The sequence below is a fragment of the Primulina tabacum genome, chromosome 6 (genome assembly GCF_025594145.1).
Source record: "Primulina tabacum isolate GXHZ01 chromosome 6, ASM2559414v2, whole genome shotgun sequence".
Classification (NCBI taxonomy): Eukaryota; Viridiplantae; Streptophyta; class Magnoliopsida; order Lamiales; family Gesneriaceae; genus Primulina; species Primulina tabacum.
In genome coordinates this window covers 9,980,589-10,002,721 of record NC_134555.1, presented here as the reverse complement: position 1 = coordinate 10,002,721, position 22,133 = coordinate 9,980,589, and the positions used below count along the sequence as shown (strand labels likewise).

At 34.0% G+C, this 22,133-nt stretch overlaps 1 protein-coding gene across 2 annotated transcripts; it reads left to right on the top strand.

Moving 5' to 3' along the window:
• The first annotated feature begins 1,806 nt into the window (after window positions 1-1,806).
• LOC142549134 (protein KINESIN LIGHT CHAIN-RELATED 3-like) lies at window positions 1,807-5,094 on the top strand. Of its 2 annotated transcripts, none has more exons than XM_075657925.1 (3): window positions 1,807-2,086; window positions 2,619-4,540; window positions 4,672-5,093. In XM_075657925.1, exons 2-3 carry the CDS (start codon window positions 2,628-2,630, stop codon window positions 4,886-4,888), a joined length of 2,130 nt encoding a protein of 709 aa, XP_075514040.1. In that variant the 5' UTR covers window positions 1,807-2,086; window positions 2,619-2,627; the 3' UTR covers window positions 4,889-5,093. The 2 variants fall into 2 exon arrangements, with proteins under 2 accessions (XP_075514040.1, XP_075514042.1); XM_075657927.1 differs by lacking the exon at window positions 1,807-2,086 and adding an exon at window positions 2,173-2,245 and having other exon boundaries at window positions 4,672-5,094.
• The last annotated feature ends 17,039 nt before the right edge of the window (window positions 5,095-22,133 follow it).

The following is a 22,133-nucleotide window of genomic DNA, read 5'->3' as shown; positions in this document are numbered from 1 at the left end:
AAATTTTTAGTTGATACAATGTAAATTTCTCGAACCGCAAAAAAAAATAATATATAAAAACTATTTTATCAATTTATTAATTAAAAAAATTACATGGTCTCCTAATATTGTATAAATTTTACATGGTCTCCAAATTACATGACCTTACATTTTTTTTAAGTAAAAACATTGTATAAATTTTTTATACGATTCTTGTTTTTTTCATGAATTTTTAAATGAGAGATGATATGATCAATTGAATTTGGATAAAATTGAGATAAGATTCAAATAGTTGCGATAAATTAGCATCTCAAGTTTAATTATCGTATTTATATACGTTTTAAAATATAAATTAGGGGATATAATTGGCTTTTACTTATTTTTAAAATTTTATCCATTTCCTGTAATAATTTAATCCACTAAAGTGTCTTTTGATTTTCTAATTTGGTTGGTGCCAAAATACATATTATATTAATTTTCGGATGTAACATATAATTTCGGATGTAATAATTGTTTATGTTCGATAAAACAAATGAAACGTGGTGTTTGTGAACTATTGTAAGGTTTAAAATATTTGAGTTGAATCGTTATCATCAACTATAGATTTTGATAAAATAGCCAGCACTCAGTCCTATAATTGATACTAGAACAAGGTTATGAGTTCAAGTCTTCCAATAAACATATTTCTATACTTCTTTAAAGAATATTGGGTTAAGTGTACATGAATGAGAGTAGTAATAAGACGAGTGATCTCCTGAGAAGTTCTTGTGCTCCAAATTGTTGATGTTGCGTCACTTGATTTGGTTGGTTAGGTGGACAGTAAAAGACTAATATCAGATTTTAACACATAATATTGTCTCTGCTAGGGACATGACCAGCATTTGGGAAAGAATAAGACTGATCTCTAAAGGACAACACCAACAGATAGACATGTACCTCTTCAGAATCACCGGCGTAACAACCCCGACTCATTAGCACTCAAATAGATGCACTCTAAACTGTCAAGAGCATATGGAAATAAAATACGTGTCTTGACTAACTGATGTAGCTTTTGACACAATATACGATTATCCTAACATTAATCTATTATGATTATAAAAGTAATTGTTACATGTGTCAGCAAGATTTAAAATGAATTATGATTATAATTATATTGCTATTAATAGCTCAGAGGGAAACAATTTTAAATTTCTAACAGCTAATTGCGTTACAAATTTAAATAATGAATTTGTAACTTTAAAATTTATAAATAGGAAATGCCAGGCATGCAGATGTACTTACAATATAAATAATTACTACAAAGTTGTCCTAAAAACATATGGAATGTCTATCATACCCCACAGCATTTAAGCAGTTACAGCAACTTCACCGTACCATTAACACATTTGTCAACGTTCATTGCAAATTATGATTTTAGATGTCACACTTCATACAGAGGCGTCAAATGTTTTTTTTTTTTTTTTTTGTATTTTATTTGTTACATTGTCCCAAAATTTTAATCTATGATAAGAATATCCTAATGAGATAGATAATGAGTTTCTCATATAAATGAAGAATTGTGCGGATGCGCATGATCTCAATTTCGAGACGAGTTCTCGGTTTTGAAATTTAATTACTCTTTCGTAACTCAGGAAAAAAATATAATATATGAAGTACGAGGCTATATTTTCGCATTTATTTAAATCAAACATGTGACGTAGGGACATCGGGATCGAATTTTGTGCATATTAGATGTACAAGTAAAAGTAGATATTCAACCACAGAATGCCACGTGGCAAGAAGGACGTTAAAACAAGAAAGCGGCGATGGCAGAAGAATTTCCGTAGAGAGTGTTTGGTTTGGAAAGAAGTCGGCTTTCCCTCTTCACTCTGACATTATACCTCGGCAACTATTTTACCATTCAGATTCCCACTTTTCCCCTCCCTCTTCCCACGAATTCACACCGCTTGTCGTTTTCGCTTTTATCGTCAAAATCTATATTTTACGACCATCAGAGTCAGACCCACCTTATAAAAAATATCCATAGAAAAGACAGACTACATTTTCCCACTAGCTTCTCTTTTCTTTCAGTGGGTTTTTCTTCTTCAACATGGATTTTTAGTTAAAGGTGTGATCTTTTGTCTTTTGTTTGTTTGGTTTCGTTTTATCTGTTTTCTTGGTTTCTTGTTTCAGTTTAAATTTTGTTATTTTCTGTTTTTTTTTTTATCGAAGTGCAGTATGTGATCACTTTAAATGTCGCCAGTCGTGATGTTCACATTTACACGAGGTGTTTTTTTTTTTTTTTGTGTGTGTTTATCTTTGATAAACCGTTATTGTTGAGTTCGGTGCAATAATTTCACACTGATGTCAAGTATTATTAAGTTGCGTAATTTGTCAAGATCTGTTTGAAGAGGGACGGCTAAGCATATTCTATTTCTCGAAATTCTCGTGACTGTTCTGTTTTTAGTACATGAAGGGCATCTGAAGTCATCTGTTGAATATTTGAATTTGGATCTCTTTTTCTTTTGGTTTCCTTTCTGTGTGAGGATTGGATTTAAAAACATAGTTGCATTTGTCTGAAGTATATTCTACTTTGTTTGATCTTTGAGATTGTGTAGCAGGTGTTTGATTTTGTTTTGTGGGTCTTTCTTTATTTTCAGCGTATTAGTATGCCTGGGATTGTTATGGAAGGGATTCACGGTGAAGTGATTGGGGATGAGAATGCTAAGGAAAAACCGAGTGCTAATGGGACTTTTAATGGCAGTCTGACTTCCCAGGGTCCTCAGAATGGGAATATAGGTGATAACGCTGATGGGTTGGTGGATACCTCCATCGACCATCTTTACGAAAAAGTCTGTGAGATGCAGAGTTCAGATCAATCGCCATCAAGGCGTAGTTTTGGATCTGAGGGAGACGAGTCTCGGATTGATTCAGAGTTACGTCATCTTGTTGAAGGAGAGATGAGAGAGGTGCAGATATTGGAAGAGGATGAAGAGATACAGAAGCCTGAGAATAGCGATTTTGAGAGTGGTTCTTGTTCTAAGAAAGAGAGGTCTTCAGTAGAGAAGCCCGACAACTTGTCACAGAATGCTTCTTCAGTGTTAAGTCCTAGGAGCAAAGGTTCAGCGAAGCCTTGCATTGATAAGCAGAATGTTCAAAAAGCATCAGCTGTAGGCTTTCCGTTAAAGAAATACAAAAATTCTCCAATATGTACTCCAAAATTGCAGAATGGGAATGAGACCTCTGAAGCGGGCTTAGACAACCCTGACCTTGGGCCATTTCTGCTCAAGCAGGCTAGAGATTTGATGTCTTCTGGAGATAATCCCAGGAGAGCTCTTGACTTAGCACTGCGTGCTGCAAAATCATTTGAGAAATGTGCTGGTGGGAAGCCAAGTTTAGACATGGTAATGTGTTTGCACGTAACTGCTGCAATATACTGTAGCTTAGGCCAGTATATTGATGCTGTTCCACTTTTGGAGCATTCGATTGAGATTCCTGTGATCGAGAATGGCCAAGATCACGCCCTTGCTAAATTCGCTGGTTATATGCAGTTGGGGGATACTTTTGCGATGTTGGGTCAGTTTGAGAACTCAATTTCATGTTACACAAATGGTTTTGATTTACAAAGGCAAGTTCTTGGAGATAATGACACTAGAGTCGGTGAGACTTGTAGGTATTTGGCTGAAGCTCACATGCAAGCAATGCAGTTTAATGAAGCTCAAAAGCTTTGTCAGATGGCTCTTGACACACATAGAGAGAGTGGTTTGCCTGCTTCCCTTGAAGAGGCGGCAGATAGAAGACTCATGGGGATGATTTGTGAATCGAAGGGTGACCATGAGGCTGCTCTTGAGCATCTCGTATTAGCTAGCATGGCCATGGTGGCCGTTGGGCAGGAAAAAGAAGTGGCATCCATTGACTGCAGCATTGGGGACGCATATTTGTCTCTAAATAGGTTTGATGAGGCAATTTTCGCATATCAAAAAGCACTGACGTCTCTTAAATCCTCGAAAGGAGAAAACCATCCCACGGTTGCTTCTGTTTTTGTTCGTCTAGCTGACTTATATTACAAGACTGGAAAATTCAGGGATTCTAAATCCTACTGTGAGAATGCCCTTCGAATCTACGAAAAACCAGTTCCTGGGATTGCTCCTGAGGAAACAGCTAGTGGCCTTACTGATATCTCGGCAATATACGAGTCAATGGACGAGGTTGAACAGGCACTTAAGTTGTTACAAAAGGCACTAAAGATATACAATGACGCCCCTGGTCAGCAAAACACGATTTCTGGCATTGAAGCTCAAATGGGAGTTATGTATTACATGTTAGGGAAGTATTCCGAGTCCTACACCTACCTTAAAAGTGCAACTACAAAGCTCCGTGCCAGTGGGGAGAAAAAATCGGCTTTCTTTGGGATCGCCCTCAATCAAATGGGCCTTGCTTGTGTGCAACGCTATGCTGTTGACGAGGCAACGCAATTATTTGAAGAAGCAAGAATCATTTTGGAGCAAGAATGTGGACCATATCACCCTGATACGCTTGGAGTATACAGTAACCTTGCTGGCACGTATGATGCAGTTGGCAGGTAAAAAACCTCTCTTGTCTACAAAATTCACTTGCGCCTACGATTTTGTGATTACAAAAGAGCATTTATCACAAGTCGTTAGTTTTGGTTTTCATATCCCTCTTGAAAAGATGTTGATTCTCTTTGTGTAGGGTGGATAATGCAATTGAAGTTCTTGAACTCATTGTTGGAATGAGAGAAGAAAAGCTCGGGACTGCAAATCCAGACGTGGAAGATGAGAAGAAGAGGTTGGCTGGACTGTTGAAGGAGGCAGGCAAGGTTCGCAACCGAAAAAACCGATCACTTGAAAACCTTCTTGCTTCAAACCATCAAAAGAACACCATCAACAACGGTAGCGTTCAAGTTTGACAAAGATAAGATGTACAGTGAACCAACACAATCGAAGAAATGTTTATACGATACCAACGGAAACAAAAGAAAGGTACACTTGATTGAGTTTGGTGTTTTATATACAGTTGAATCACTTGTTCCTGGTTTGAGTTGATATATATATATATATATGCGCGCGCGCGCGGGGGATGATGCTTTACCCTGTTTTTCTGGTTGTTTAATTCATTCAAATTTCAAGTGCTATCTTTGATGAAGTGAATGGACAGAATAAGAATGACTTGTGTGAATTTGGTACGCCAAAATCTTTACTATTAAATCCTAGCAATTTACAATCATATCCTCCATTTTTTTTCTCTCCCCCCTTTTAAACTTGATTTATTTTACATAATAAATTATTGTGTGCTCATTATCTAATTAAATCTATAAATAAGTTTTTCATTATTAAAAATATATATTAAAATTAATTAAATTATGCAAGCACACGGGAACCGCATACAGGATGGCTAGTATTAATGATTCTTTTTCCATGTTTATTTTAGAAGCAAAAGCTGTAATCTCTCTTCTTTTTTTTCCTTTTTTTTTTCTGAGATTGCAGAAGCTGTAATCTTGTTTTACTGTCAGAGAAGAGGAAGAATTTTGTGTGAAGTCCTTTATATATTTTTTGTTAGGAAAAAATTGAGGGTCATTTATGTCCCAATTATATCTTTCACCCAAGATGCAATCTTAGCCTCGTTTTCTTTTTTATTTTTACGAAAATGGAGGTTGGTTATGAAACTATGTCATGGATCTATGTTTATGAGATGGGTCGATCCGTTTCATATCTACCATGAAAAATAATATTTTTGACATAAAAATTATATTTTTTCATGAGTCGTGTCGTGTTGGAGATCTATTTCACAAAATTGATCCATAAGTCGGTCTAACAAGAATTTTTTTTCAAATCTTATTGGCTCAAATTCAAGTAATTATGTGTCATAAATAAATCGTTTAGTTTATTAATATATTGTGAGGTTTTTACTTTCCATATGAGCTAATATGTAATACTTGGAATTGGATCTATATAATGTACCTAATGTTACTTATATGTGATCAACCTTTAATCACTGTCGTGAGTTACTGGCAAGCATATTTTTGTTCTTGGTTTACAACTAAATCGAGAACAACACAATTAATCGAACTTCGAACCTGTGATTCAGTTCGACTCGGGAGGGGGAGACTGGTGATACCCCATGGACATTAGGCCCAAACCACATTTGGGACCCCTGGCCCATCTCCAACCAACGTGAAAGACCCAACACGGGCCCAGATATTCTCCTATAAATTCCAGGTTCAGGTGTCTAACTCAGGCATTCATTATTTTGTTTTTTAGCAGCACCCTTAGTTGCTCTCTATTTTTATACTCAGTCTCTGACTTGAACGTCGGAGGAGCTACGTCGGGACACCCTCCTGGCCCCCTTCTAACGGTTTTATTCATGATTTCAGGCTCAGGACAATTTGAAACCTACGTCTGGACTAGTGACGCTTACTGGAATCAAACCCTAAATTTCCCGTGAGTATCAATGATAATTAAAAAAATATAAACTTTGGTGTGACTGTGAATTGCATGTATATTGGAGAGCATTCGTTTTTATAAATCTGTCATCTTGATTTAATTTTATTATTTTTCACAACACAAATTTCTTGTACAAAAATGAGCTAATTTTAAATTTATTATTATATAGTGGTATTTTTATATTTTGCTTGAATTTAATATGCTGAAATGTGTAATAAGTTTGGTTCCTTGCTTGTCACTAAAATATTGAACTTGTAACTTGCTTGTTTCCTCCTCTCTTTTCCTCTTCTTTTCTTTTTCATTAACATAAAAACTCTTATAAGATGGTCTGACGGATCAATTTTTCAGACGGACCGATTATGAAAAAAATTATTTTTTATGTCAAAAGTATTACTTTGCATTGAAAATATGGATCAGATCGACTTTTCTCACGAATATAGATATATCTGATTGTATCACAAGAGACTATTATTTCATAAAACGAAGACGACGGATAAATTAATGATATTATATTGGGATCACATTGCGTGAATGTGCATCCATTGATTAATTTTCATTGACTCGATAATAGTCAAGTGAGGCGTGAAATTTGGTTAATATTCGGTTCATTCATCATATTAGTCTGGATGGTAAAATATGGTGAGTCACTATCAAGATGTCAGAAGTTTAATATTTTCGTATCTCTGTTATCCTAGCTTTGAGTCGTCACATATGACTTACTCAGTGTGATTTACTTAGTTATCGTGATTACCAGGCTACTGCATTGATTCTTTGGATTACTCATAACACACTAAAAATAGCGACTGCGAGTTATTATGGTAATATATTCAATTCATCCTCCGCTCTTTACGTGTATATAATCGAAGTAAAATTGAAGAATTATTCATGTTTTTCAATTTTTTTACATTGTTTCGTTGGCCCATTCTTTTTTTAAAAAAAAAAAATAATAATAATAATAATAGCATGATAATTTAACCTAATAACATTACTTGTTGGGGTCATGGATGGTTGCCGAAGTTGAAATGAAGAATTTGAAAATGTGCAAACATTTGACTAATATATAATGGTTTATTACTTATAGTTTTATCGCCTTTTTTGACTGTGAATGAAATCCAGACCCTATGGTCCGTAACACACACACATATATATATTGTCATTGTCTCTCCCTGTGTTCATCGTTGATATAAAATTCGCTTATTGGATATGATGAAACATATTAAAATTATATATCAATTAGGTAGTGTCACCTCGATAGATATATAGGTAGATATGGTTAATGGAAATCATATATAAATTGTCGATAATATATTTTTGTTTAAAAAAATAACCTAATCTAATGAATACTACATGCAACTTGTTGGAGGGCATCGATCATAAAAGTGTGCTTGTCTTGTTTTGTTTTGTTTTTTTACAAATATTTCCAATTATAAAATATTTTATTATTCCAGTGCACTTTTTAATCGGCTTGCCTTAATTTTTTTATTCAAAAAAAAAAAGAAACTGGAAGCAGAATAGGTTGATAGAATATTGATCAGATGCAAAGATGGAATTTATAATACAAAAATCTATACATAATGTAATTTATGTTAAAAATAAAAATTTATGGTAAAAATTAAAAATCTCAAACGCACAAAATATATTAAATTACACATTTTATAAAATTTTGTCTACTTAATTGCGTGTGTTTTCTTCACAATTGAGAGACCTGTTTATAGAATTTATTTGGAAATAATCCAGAAATAAATACATCATTACATACATCATCACACACTAATTTTTAATATTTACAACTCTTATTTTCAAAATTTATTAATTTCAATACTTATTTTCAACACCCCCTTGTGATGATGATCGTGATATAATGATTCTCTTCATTACTTGTTTTTATACTGTCTCGTTAAAAACCTTATTAGGAAAAACTCATTGGGATAAAAACCATAGTAAGAAAAAATGAGTGTTGTCACGTAAACTCCTCCTCATGTTAACACGAACGATTCTTCAAAATTTCATAGATTGTGCATCCCAAGATTATATATATACTTTCTGAATATTGTCGTAGGAAGTACCTTGTGAAGAGATCTGATGAGTTTCACTTGACTGAATGTGACGAATATCAATATCTTTATTCTTCTTAAGCTCTTGGGTGAATGCGAAGAACTTAGGAGAATATGTTTCGCTCTGTTGCTTTTTATGTATCTTTCTTTCATTTGAGTAACACATGCATCATTATCTTCATGTAGTATCACAAACTTCTTGTCGAATGATAATCCGCATGAGATTTGGATATGTTCGGTCATTGATTTTAACCACACACATTCACGACTTGCTTCATGTAGTGCAATAATCTCGGTGTGATTTGATGAAATTGTTACGAGTGTTTGTTTCTGTGAACGCCAAAAAATTGCAGTGCCTCCACAAGTAAATACATATCCAGGTTAGGAACGTGCCTTGTATGGATGAGATAAATACTCAGCATCAGCATAACCAATTATGCTTTGATTGGTATCTTTTGAATACAAAAGTTACAAGTCTGTCGTTCCTCGTAGATAACGGAATATATGATTAATTCTCGTTCTAGTGTCTCTTTGTTGAATATGAGCTAAATCTTGTCAATAAATTTACAGCAAAAGATATATCAAGTCTTGTACAATTTGCAAGATACATAAGGACACCAATAGCACTTAGATATAATACTTCTGGACCAAGAATAACTTCATCATCTTCACGTGGACAAAAAAGGAACATGGACGGAATGATTCTTTTCTATGTTTAATGATCTAACAACTATTGGAGTAGTTAAAAGATTTGATTTATCCATATTAAAACGTTTAAGGAACTTTTCTGTATAATTTGATTGGTGAACAAATATTAAACATTCTTTTGTTCAATTTGCAAATCCAGACAATACTTTTTTTTTCCAAGGTCCTTCATTTCAAATTCTTTCTTCAAGTACGACACAACTTCTTGAATTTCTTTATTTGTTCCAATGATATTTAAATCATTTTACTCCTTCAAGTGTAAGGACTATAGGTCCAAAACTTTACGTTTATTTAGCGAATCTAATTCAACCTGGATGGCGTCTTTTCCTTTTATCCAGTCCTTTTGATTTTTACATCCAGTCCTTTTGATTTTTACATTCACCAAAAAATTTTGGTTCATGATCTTCATTATCATTTATGATATCAAATGCCACATTGTAAGAAAATATCTCATCAATTTCTTTTATATATTTTCGGTTCCATATTTTTCCAATATTAATATAATTTATAGAGATTTCACGATTCTCATCAGTTTGTGGTTCTAACAGAACATTTTCATCATCGAATTCTGCCGAAATATCATTTTCTATTTTGTGATTATCGTGTTTCTCTATACTTTTTTTTTCGAGGATTTTTATACTTGGAACCGATTGGTCTTCTACGCTTCAATCGTTTTATGACATCATGAGTGTCTTCAATTTGTTTCTTTGGAATTTCAATTCGAGCATGGGTATTTACAACATGTATATATGATTTAGTTAACCATTTTGTGTCTGCAAATGCATCTGGTATTTGATTTGCTATTCTTTACAAATGCACAATTTGTTGTACATATTTTTCATATTGTTTAGTTATTGGATCCAGATGTAACAATAATATTGTATACCATGTAATTTATTTTTCGATATGTTTCTTTTCTCCTCCTAATATTGGGAAGATTTCCTCATTAAAATGACAATCAACAAAGCGTGTTGTAAACATGTCGCCTGTTTGAGACTCGAGATATCGAATGATTGATGGACTATTATAACCATATAAATTCTGATCTTTCTTTGAGGTACCATTTTTGTTTGTTGAGGCGCAATAGGAACAAATGTCATGCATCCAAAAATTCTCAGACGAAAAATGTCTGGTTCTTTACCAAAGGCAAGCTGCAATTGGGAGCATTTATGATACACACTTGGTCAGATGCGTATTAATGCAGCAGCATGTAAAATTGCATGTCTCCATATAGAAACATGAAGTTTTGTTTTCAAATCATTGATCTAGCAATCAGTTGTAGACGTTTAATCAATGATTCAGCTAATCTATTTTGTGTATGTACATGAGCAACAAGATGCTCAACCGTAATTTCCATTGACATACAATAATCATTGAAAGTCTGTGGAGTAAATTCACCAGCATTATCAAGTCTAATTTTCTTGATTATATGATCGGGAAATTAATTTCGCGATTTTATTATTTGAGCAAGTAATCTTGCAAATGCCACATTCCGAGTTGATAATAAACATATATGTGATCATCCGCTGGAGGCATCAATCAATACCAAAAAATATCTAAATGGTCCACATGGTGGATGAATTGGCCCACAAATATCACCCTTAATAGGTTCAAGAAACATAAGTGATTCAGTTTGGATTTTAGCTGGTCATGATTTTATAATAAGTTTTCCAAGAAAACATGCTTTGAATTGAAACTAATTATTTTGAAAGATCTTCTGGTCTTTCTTCAGATGACTATGTGTATTTCTTATAATTCTTCGCATCATTGTTGAACTAGGATGTCCTAATTGATCATGTCGATTGATTAATAATGAATAATTATCAACTACTATGTTTGATTCAATTAGACTTATATGTATATAATGCAATCCAGTAGAGAGCATTGGTAGTTTTTCAACTACATATTTCTTCCCTGATTTATATGTGGTAAGACACATATATTTCTCATTTTTCTATTTATTGTTTGAGTATCATACTCATGGGAATATATGTAATTAAAACTCAAAAAAAAAAATTTCGATTGTCATGAATAGAAAGCATCATTTATCAGAAATTTTGTACCATTAGGTAACATATGTAATTTATTGAAAAATATAAGGCATATCATAATTATACAATAAAACATTAGCATATGAGCACATGAAAAATAAAATATTTTACATTTCAATTCCACCATTATATTGATCATTTTCAGAGAAAATCATTCAGAAAATCTGCAACATCAAAATGAGTTGAATCACTCAAACGACCACTGTGTTCAGTGAAGTTTGTCTCGTTTTCTTTTCCTTTTATTGATTTTTTATATAGCTTACAAAAGATACTTGGGGGCTCGACAAATATAATATTAATGTCTTGGAGTGCCGCACCTAAAACAAGAACTTTCAAATTGTTTTGAGTGATTTTCATCAACACTTATGTTCTCATTATGCATTTTCAGTGGATGGTTCGTGACGCCGTTTAGGGATGTAGAGTAAGTTTGTAGTAATTGAATGTGTTTGTAAAATCATATTTATAAGGTAAAAACTAGCCGTTTATAACCGTTACAAAATCTTAAAAAATTAAATGTAGGTATATGTGTATTTTATGGTAATGATATGATGTATATAATGCTAATCATGTTTAAATAATTATGTATATCACATAACAATATTATAATGAGATATCAGAGACTCCTTTTATATAACAATGTCACATTTTACAAATATATATATATAATTATTATATAACACAATAAAAATATATAAACAGTAAAATAATCACATCACGTTATTATAATGAGGTGTCATAGACTCCTTTTATATAATAACATGATATTTTTCAAATATATATATACAATAAATAAACAGTAATATAAGTAATGTAATTGTAACGTCCCGAAAATCGGAAGGTCCACGTGTACCACATGCATGCAATTTATTAACTTTCTTTTGTATTTTTATTAAATTGTTATAATTTATTAAATGCATGTTTATTGCATAAGTATGTGTTTTAATTCATGATTTATTAAAGTTTCATGCATTAGATTTTTAAGTTGCATTTCGCGCCCGAAGGAGAAACGGAGACCGGAGAATTTTCAGGAAAATTATTTTAATTACATGATTTGTTTTTAAATATTAATTTAAGATGTTTTTTAAGTGTATTTTTCAAAAACAGAATTTATTGGGTATTTTTACCCGCATGATTTTTATTTTTTACGGTACGCGAATTTTATCGAATCGGGAGACTTTTTGAAGGTTCGGCTAGTATTTCAAAATCTTTCCAAAACGAAATATTTTTCGGGAGTGTGTTTGAATTTAATGAGCCTAATTTTAATTTATCGGGCTTAAAAACCTTTTTATTTTAATTGAGACTCATTAGTACACGTTTTAATTAACCTAAATTATACTTAAAATTAAACTAAAGCTACCCTACACTCATTATTAATATTCCCACCAGCTGACCAGCTCTCACCTCTTCTTTATGTACGTGGGTTCAGCAGCATTTCTCTCCATGAATTGCAGCTGGTTGCCTCGGTTTCATTTGTGCTTGTGAATTAATCCATCCGGCGTTTCTCCATTTCTCTTTTCTTCAACCACTCCATTATCTTGGTTTCAGCAGCTCCCACCATCCTCATTCTAGGAAAATAATAATTAAAAAAAAAAAAACCAGCTGAAGGCTTCGGCCATCTCTTGCTCTTGCAATAAAGTTCTCCGGCTTGATTCCCGACGTTCGTTCTTCGTCATTCTTGCGTAGGAATCACCAAGGCACGCCACGTACTTTTATTTCTGCATCATATACGCCATAATACATGCTGATATGTGTGCCATTCATTTTGTTTTCAGTTCATGCATCGTTTTTACGGGTATGTTTCGGTTGAGCATGAAATGTATATTTGCTTTGCCTCCACTCACGTTTTCATCTTACTGATGTGCAAGGGACTGTGGGATCGAGTGTTAAGAGGCTGAAAAAGTTTATAAAGTGTGGGCTGGGGGTTCGATCGGGTCGGTGTTGCTGTGTGGAAGAACCGAAGGGTATTCTAGATGGTGTGTCTTTCACGAGTGAGGGATCGAGGTAGGGGTGGTGCCGGTGGTGCAAGGACTAAACTGGGGCTCGGACCAGACCCTGGTGGGTCTGAGTCACGGCCCAGGGTGGCCCAACCAATGCTGAAACCATCGGACGTAGCTGCTGCACGCATGAAGGAGAGGAGCTCGGTAGGATGCCTTCGGGGTTCTAGCGATCGTGCTTGTGTTGTAGGCTTGCATGGGAGGTTAGCCGTGGGTCTAGCATGTCCAAGGGGAGCTTTGGGTGGTCTAGGTGTGTTCGGGTAAGGATTGGTTCTATTGGACGAAGACTTGGAGTGAAATTAAGCGAGGCGCATGAATTAGAGCTTTGAATTGGGCATGTTCTGAAAATCCAGCAGCATACCAGCAGGGTTGTAGGGGTTCTAAGGGGTTCAAATTGGGTGGATTCAGGTCTGGTATGGTGTTGTTAAGTCATGTTTTGAGTTTGGTAAAATTCGGTTAAGTTTCGAGTTGGTTTGGGTTAAAACCGGGACCTCGGTCTAAGTTTTAAAACAATTTGGTTAAGTTATGAAATAGGCTCGAGTTTACGTCTAGGAATCCTTTTAAATATGTTTTGGGACATTTTTAAGAGTTTGGTAAGTTTCGGATCAAAATAATGAGTTTTAGATTTATCCGGGATTTAGTCGCCGCACGAAACGTTAATTAAAGAATTAAATTGAAACGCCTAGATTTAAGCTTAATAAAATTATGGAAAATTATATTTAAGCTCAAATAATTATTAGAATTCAAAGTTTTTAAATTGAGAATTTTATGCTAAGGTTTGGTTTAATTCGGGATTAAAATGCAAAATAAATTTAAAAGTCATCGATTTAAGCCAAATAAAAATATGTAAAAATTCGTGTAGACTTAAATAATTATTTGGGACATGTTAGAGTCAATGGAATTAAGAAAAGGTCAAAAACGTGAAATTTTACGTCTATGGGTGAAACGATAATTTTTGAGTTTCCAGGGGCAAAATGGTCATTTTGCACCTGGGGTGAGATGTTGGTCCTGGCAGCGCCCTGAGCACAAATTTATGATATTTTAAATGTTTATGCATTTTACGCAATTATAATAAATACGATGCATGCTTGGTTTAAATGAAAAATTACGTATATGCATTATTTTATTAAGTGATGAATATGATAACACGTTTTGAAGGAAGTGATTTAGTTGTGACTAATACGATGACACGATGACATGATGATATGATTGGAGATATCGTGAGGAAAAAGGCCCCAGAGGGAGCCCGTTTACGGGAGAAGGCCCCAGAGGGAGCCCGACGATCGTATTTCCATTGACATGATATGATGATAGATAGGCCAAGGCCCAGTTGACGGGTGAGAGTGTCGCTGGTGTCCCCGCCGCCCAGTACTGTGGTTACACGTAGATGGATCCATCGACTGACATGATGACATGATGAAACGAAAGTCACAGCTAATGAACTGAATTCAATAAAAAAGAAAATGTTTACTTATACGATTATATGAGATGACTTGTTTTGACACGACATGATTTTACACGAGACGTTGATGTTCATGCTTTTAAAGTTCATGAAAGATATGTTTACGTATATGATGAAATGAGATGACATGCTTTGACACGACATGATTTTACACGAGACGTTGATGTTCATGCTTTTAAAGTTCATGAAAGATATGTTTACATATATGATGATATGAGATGACATGATTTGACACAACACGTTTACGTTATACTTTTAAGTTCATGAAAAATATGTTGAGTATGATATTTTTCACTGCTGTGTGCTATGTATATGTACTTGTTATTCCTGGTACAGGCGTGTTGAGTCTTTAGACTCACTAGGCGTGTGTGGTACAGGTGAGCTAAATGGTTAGGAGACTGGAGGTGCCGAACTCTGAGTAGACAGACTTGGTGGGGTGACACGACCCGAGGACCACATATTTTCCGCATTACGATTTATGAGATTGAGAGGAGATGAATATTTTCATACGTTGATGAATTTAAGATTTTTATTAGTTTATGTTTTCGTATGATTATGGAGAAGTTTGGTTAATTTTTAAACGACGCTATTTTTAGTGTCAAATATTTAAATGGGAGCTTTATAAAAAAAAAATTTCCAAGTAGAATTTAAAACTAGTAGACGTTACAGTAATATTATAATCACATCACGTTATTATAATGAGGTGTCATAGATTCCTTTTATATAATAACATGATATTATATATTAAATATATACACAATAAAAATAAATAAACAATAAAATAAATATTCTTACTTTTGAATATTGTTACATTTTTCTTGTGTTTTGGAGCTTGAAAAAATATAGAGAATCGAACTTTTGAGTATTATCCTGATAACGTGTTAAAAGTAAAAATTTACAGTAAAAATTAAAAATTTCAAACTCACAGAATATATTAAACTACACACTTTATAAAATTTTGTCTACTCAATTGTGTATGTTTTCTTCAAAAATTGAGAGATCTATTTATGAATTTCTTTGAAAATAATTCAAAAATAAGTATATCATTACATACATCATCACATACTAATTTTCAATATTTATAACTCTTATTTTCAATATTCAATAATTTTAACTCGTATTTTCAATAATTTATATAATATCATTAGTTAGGAAATAGAATTTTAATTATCGTAAGTCATTGTTCTTGATTTATCGTCCGCCACCCCCAACGGCATCCGATTTAATTAATTTCTCATGGCATGCTAAATGAGTTGTTAAAATAATCCCTTTATTATTAATGTATTAATCCAAAGAGTGGATAACTGAATATATTTTGTACGATAACTGAATATATTATAAAAATTACCAAGTAATTTTATTAGTAATTTTTTTCAAAATGAATTTCAAATTTATAATTCTTTAATAGGACCGATGTCATGAAAGAAAGCAATTCTTTCTTGGACTAGCTACAATGGAATTTTCAAAAACATCATTAATAGTAACTTCCTGTAGAGGAGGAAGAACTTGTTTAGCTACTTATAGTAGCTGAAATTAAAACACACATAAACTAGATAGGTATTTGAATCCTCTGCTCCAAGTATAGAGTCGTGTACTCGAAAACTCTCTATTTGGGAAATCAATGGTTTCTCAATGCCTTGGAGAATAGGCCTTTGTATTACAGATCATAGCTGAGTATAAGCCTGTAAACATCATGTAATTCGATCAGAGATAATTCTCTTATCGGCTTGTTGTAGCCTACCCGCAACTTCTGCATTAAGGGCAAGCTTATTGAACTCGTTTTGAAGTATTTCAAGGTGTTACCTCAAATACCTCTGCATTTTTATGATGCCATCGATATCATCGTTGTCCATCTCTTGTTAAAAAATCTGCAAGAATTATAATTTTGACATAACGCTTGTCATCTTAATAATCTGGCCTTCTCGGGTTTAGATTCTATTATATTCCTTAAGAAATCTTTTACTTGTGTATTATCAACATTTAAAGTAAATTTTTTTGCAAATAAAAATAATGTCATTTTTCAAAAGCCTTTTTACTGCATAAAATTCTTTTTCGTTGATATGACATCTTATGGCTTCTGCATCTGAGAAGAGTCCACTGCAATATCTGCATGGTTGTTCTCTTTCTGGTGTGAGCTTTGTTAAAACTGCCACCATCAATGATCATTGGCATCCGTATATAATATCAGATCATCTTCATCTTGAAGAATAGCCATTTTTGGAAGATTTTACAAATTTTCTTGAGTTGGCTAAATCCTTGGGTGTGTTCTTTCGTCCATATAAATTTCGTATCTTTTTTCAATAATGAACTAAACACTTTTCTGTATTTTGCTAGGTTTTTAATAAATATACCAGCAAAATTAACAACTTCCAGAAAACTTTGAAGTTGTTCATTTTCTTTTAACTCGTTTGGAAAATTTTGCACTTTTTCTACTATATGATCCTACAAAATTATAGCAGACTCATCGATTTCTATTCCGAGGAATTCAATCTTTCTTGTTACCATTACTGCTTTATTTTCTGATAGAACCAGTCCTTCTTTTTTTCAAACATCAGAGAAAATCTCTAAATGCTTAATATGATCTTCCATATTTTTAGATGAGATTAAAATATCATCAATATAAACAAACATAAATTTGAAATAATCTTTAAATAGATTATCTATTTTCTTTTGAAATATCTGAGGTGAATTAGCCAATCTCATTGGTAATACCTCCCAGATATAATGTCCTTGTGGTGTGGAGAAAGCTGTGTATTTCTTGCTTTCTTCATGCATCCGAATCTGATAAACCCCAGACTTACAATCAAATTTAGTTAATATCTTCGCATTGCGTATGCAACTTATTAGATGTTCTCTACTAGGTATAAAATACCCATCAAACTCCAGAATCTTATTAATTTTTTGGTAATTAATAACTAATCTGGGTTTGTTTCTTTTTATTTCATCATGATTTCTTACAAGAAGTCACGGGCTGTTGTATGGTGAAATTCTTGCTTTGATTAAACCAAGGTCCAGATATTTCTTGATTATAATCTGCATATCCCTTTGATATATTATATTAATTGGGATAGGCTTGCATCAGACAAATTCATACTATTTTTCTTCCTTAATTTTAAGGCAAGTTTTGAGTTGAATTTTATCCCACCATGCCAATGGATCTTCATTGTAATTTTATTTGATATTTTTTCTTGACATTTTCTAATGATACCATTGATTCAAACCCTATCTCATTATGATGTAGAGCTATCTTGAGGCATCTATTTCTTCTAATTGGAGATACTTATATGCTCTTAATTGGAGCATTGTTTCTCCAACCGTTTAGAATCCTTCATTTCTCGGTTCAGAAGTTTTCCTTTATCATCACGCTTGCTGTGAAACTGAAATGACAATTTTCTGTTAAATGCCTCTCTTAGTCTCTGGACTATGATTTTGTGATCACAAGATATTGTTAACACTAATCTTATAGTTTTATTTCTTGCGTATAGGACTTAAACATTTGTAGGAAATTATTTCCGAACAAAATGTCAGCTCCTGTATCATGAAAATAAATTGTTGGTGTTTTTACCTTATACCAAGATGTTTGTCCAGTACCTCCAATTACGGTTTCTGTCATTTTAATCCTTTTACATAAGTTTAAAATCCTTTTAGAGAAATCTCTCCCAGAAATTTTAGGTAGATCTTCTTCCAAATTATTTGGAAAAACTCCTCTTTTTGTTATACAGATTGCAGCGCCTAATAAATATTAGCGACAAAATATTCTGTTTTATATTGTTCGTATAACATTCCTGTTAGAACATCGCATGTTTACAATCTTGCTTGATTTTGATGTTAACAAAATTTGTTATTTTGTCTCTAATAATTTTACCTAAGAGCACATAAACTGTAACTGATCAGGATTCGAACGGATCAGTTATTGAGCCAAAACTGAAGCTATCGAGACGCAAATTGAAAGCACCAACTGATCGCCCAAACTGAACCAGTTCAACTGAAATATCAAAAGACCAGTTCAACTGACTGTCCAACTGATAGGTATTTCACCAAAAGACCTTTAGAATCCCGGCCAGCTGATGAAGAGCTCAACTTATAAAGAGCTCAGCTGACCAGTTCAACTGAAGCAGCAAAATCAATTCAGCTGACGAGCCAATTGATTTCACCGAACCAACTCAAGAGCAGTTCAATTGACAAGTTCAGAACATTAGTTAAGAGTCAATCATTTTGCAAAACACGACAAACTTATTCAATGGAATCCAGCTGTGCGCACTGAGAAAAAGCTTTTGTCCAGTAAAACGACAATAATAAACGTTGCAGCAGTGCCTAAAGCTAAAACGTTCCAGAATGGCTGTCGAAAAGTACAAGACAAATATCGAGGAACGGATTCAAAATGCAACGGATACAATAATTGAGTCTCACTGTATGATCAAGCTTCGCCCCTATAAATAGAAGATGAAGATCAGTGAAGACCAACGAACAAGAAGTGTGTGAAGTTCAAAAGAGAAAAAAGGCATGCTATGAAACGTCTGCCTTTTTTATTGCTTAAAAAGTACTAGAAATTTTTTTTATAAACATTCAATTTCCGGCCATACACATAAACCTCCTGAAAATATTTTACCCTTTAAAATAAAACATCATCCAACTAGCATTTTAAAAATCAAGTGAAATAGTCATAAAAATGAAATCGTCTACTGTTTTACCAAACCTAGAAAAGCAATAATTTGAAAAGTATAGCTCATACTAAACCTCTCAAAAATCTCTCAAAAAGCATAAATAAATGATCTTAAAATCTTTAACATAAATCATGAGTCATAAATCATAATGCGGAAAAAGTAGAAGCGTTGGTCCTCGGGTTGTGTGCGTCTTCAGTCCTGTCAAATCACCCGTCAAGTCCTCCCTCAAACTCACATGCATCCATCACACCTAGTGAGTCTAAAGACTCAACACACCATCATCTTTATAGCAAGTAATACGTAATACAGTCAACATATAACAGTGAAAAATATTTGTACTTAAAATATCGTTTTCATGAAGATACATAAACTTCAAACATGAACATTTTCGTAAATCTTTTATGATGCATGAACTTTAAATAGAAACATTTTCATAATGATGCATCAACTTAAGCATAAACATTTTCATGACAGGCATCACATAAACCTTAACCTTTTCCTTTTTTTTTTCCTCAACATGACATGACATAAAACATTTTTTCGTGATCATAAACATTTTACCTTCTCCTTTTCTTTTTCCTTTGTTGAATTCAGATCGATAATTGTGACTTTCCTGATCATGATCATGAGGGTCGATGGATCCATCTACATGTAACCACAGTACTGGGGGGCGGGGGACACCAGCAACACTCTCACCGGTCAACTGGGCTCTGGCCTATCATTATTAGAATAGAAATACGATCGTCGGGGCTCGCTCTAGGGCCTTTTCCCATAATTGGGCTCCCTCTGGGGCCTTTTCCCCTCACGATATTCCCATTCTTCCGTTACCACAAAACCGTTACCACTTAACCGTTACCACATATTCGTAATGATGGAAACACGATCGTCGGGCTCCCACTAGGACCATAACCCTCACGACGTCGCCAACATTAACGAATTAGTCACAATCACTTCACTTTATTCAACATTTACATTCTCATTACTTTAGAAAAATCATGAATAATATTTGCATTTTTCATTTTGAAACCAAGCATTCAACATGTATTTTAAATGTCTTCTTCAATCATAAAAATCAAATAGACATTTAAAAATCATAATTTAATCATGAACATTTCATAAACATTTAAAAATAATCATAATATCATAAAAATAGTATTTCGGGCACTGCCATGACCTTTACTAATTTCCCGGTGTAAAAAGACCGTTTTACCCCTGGACTCGACATTTTTTGTTTTCGACTTTTTTCTTGATTTCATGACTCTAACATGTCCCAAATAATTATTTAAGCTTACATGAATTTTTCCATAATTTTATTTATCTTAAATATTAGACTTTTCATTTATCTTTACTTAATTGTTTTAACGGTATTTTAATCCCGAAAAAATCCCAAACTTTAATATAAAATTCCTAAATTCTAAATTTAGTCTTTTTATATTATTTTAGCCCTTATGGACCACAACTCGACCCCCGTGAGCCTATTTCCAATTTCTTCTTTATTTAACAGCCCTATTTGACACATAAATTTCAACCCCGAGCCAACTTCCGATTTTCACGAGTTACCCCCGAACCATGTTGGTCCAAAACTTGACCAACATCTTAAATTAACCTACTGGACTCTAATCTCATCAAGAAAACCATCCTAAACTCAAAAACGAGCCCCCTATTTCCTGACCAAAAGCTGGCCGAGAAACCTTGTTGGACAAGGTCTCTTGAACGCGCTGCCTAGCCCCTAACCACGAACCCAGCCACCAAACCAACCTGATGTGCACCCCCTAAGGACCCTAAGGACTAGACCTGACCCAGCCCAGACCCCCTGAACCGCGCGCCCAAGCTTGTGCGAAGCACAGAACCCTGCACGCGATTCCCTTGATTCTCGGGTGGGAGTCCTAGCTTGCTAGGACTCCTTCCCTACCTTAGAGCGCGAGTCCTAGCATGGCTAGGACTCCTTCCCTGACTCTCTCATGACCCTGGCTAGCCCCTAGAACAAGCCAACCAAGCCCTAGCCCCTGCACAACAAAAATCGAATCCCCATGCTCTTGACAGCAGCTTCTCAGTTTCTGCATGTTCTTGTTTCCTTTTTCTTTCTTTGTTACAGCCGATTTATGTGTGGTGTGTGGGACTCTATAACAAGTATAAGCCTTTCCTAACCATACCTAGACATCACGGCAGCCCCTTAGTATCATAAAAATCGTGAATCATGGCATGCAATAATAGATACGTAATTCATGTAAAAGAGAATACAAAGGTTGCAACTTCGGTTTCTTTCATGTTTCATAAAAAAAACTTTTAAAAACATATTATGATATGATGGATGAGAAAAGGAGATGTATGGCGTGCCTTTGCCTATAATACGCTCGAATAATCGTTGACGACGAAGAACGAGAGACGACTTTGGCTTCTTCTAGCTTGCAACCTTCGAAAACCCTTACCAAAATCTTTCAAAGTGCCGTGTATGTGTGCTGCCGTGTGTGATGAGGGTTGGGGAGAGTTTTTCAGTTTTAGAAAATAGTGGCCTATTGTTTTTGTTTCTAGCATAGGGTTTTGTGGTTTATTTAATACATTAAATACTAATTTAATCACTAACTAGCCCTTAGGCCTAATAAGCCATTAAATTAGGCCCACTAGTCTATTTAGGATTTAAATAAAATAATAACAAAGTTTTTGTTTAAATAAATTTGTGAACTTATTAGCCGGGTTGCCAAAAAGCTCGTATTTTTGTTGAAAATCCAACACCGATAAAAATTACGTCCCGGCGTATAAAATCACCTCAAAATCCCTTAT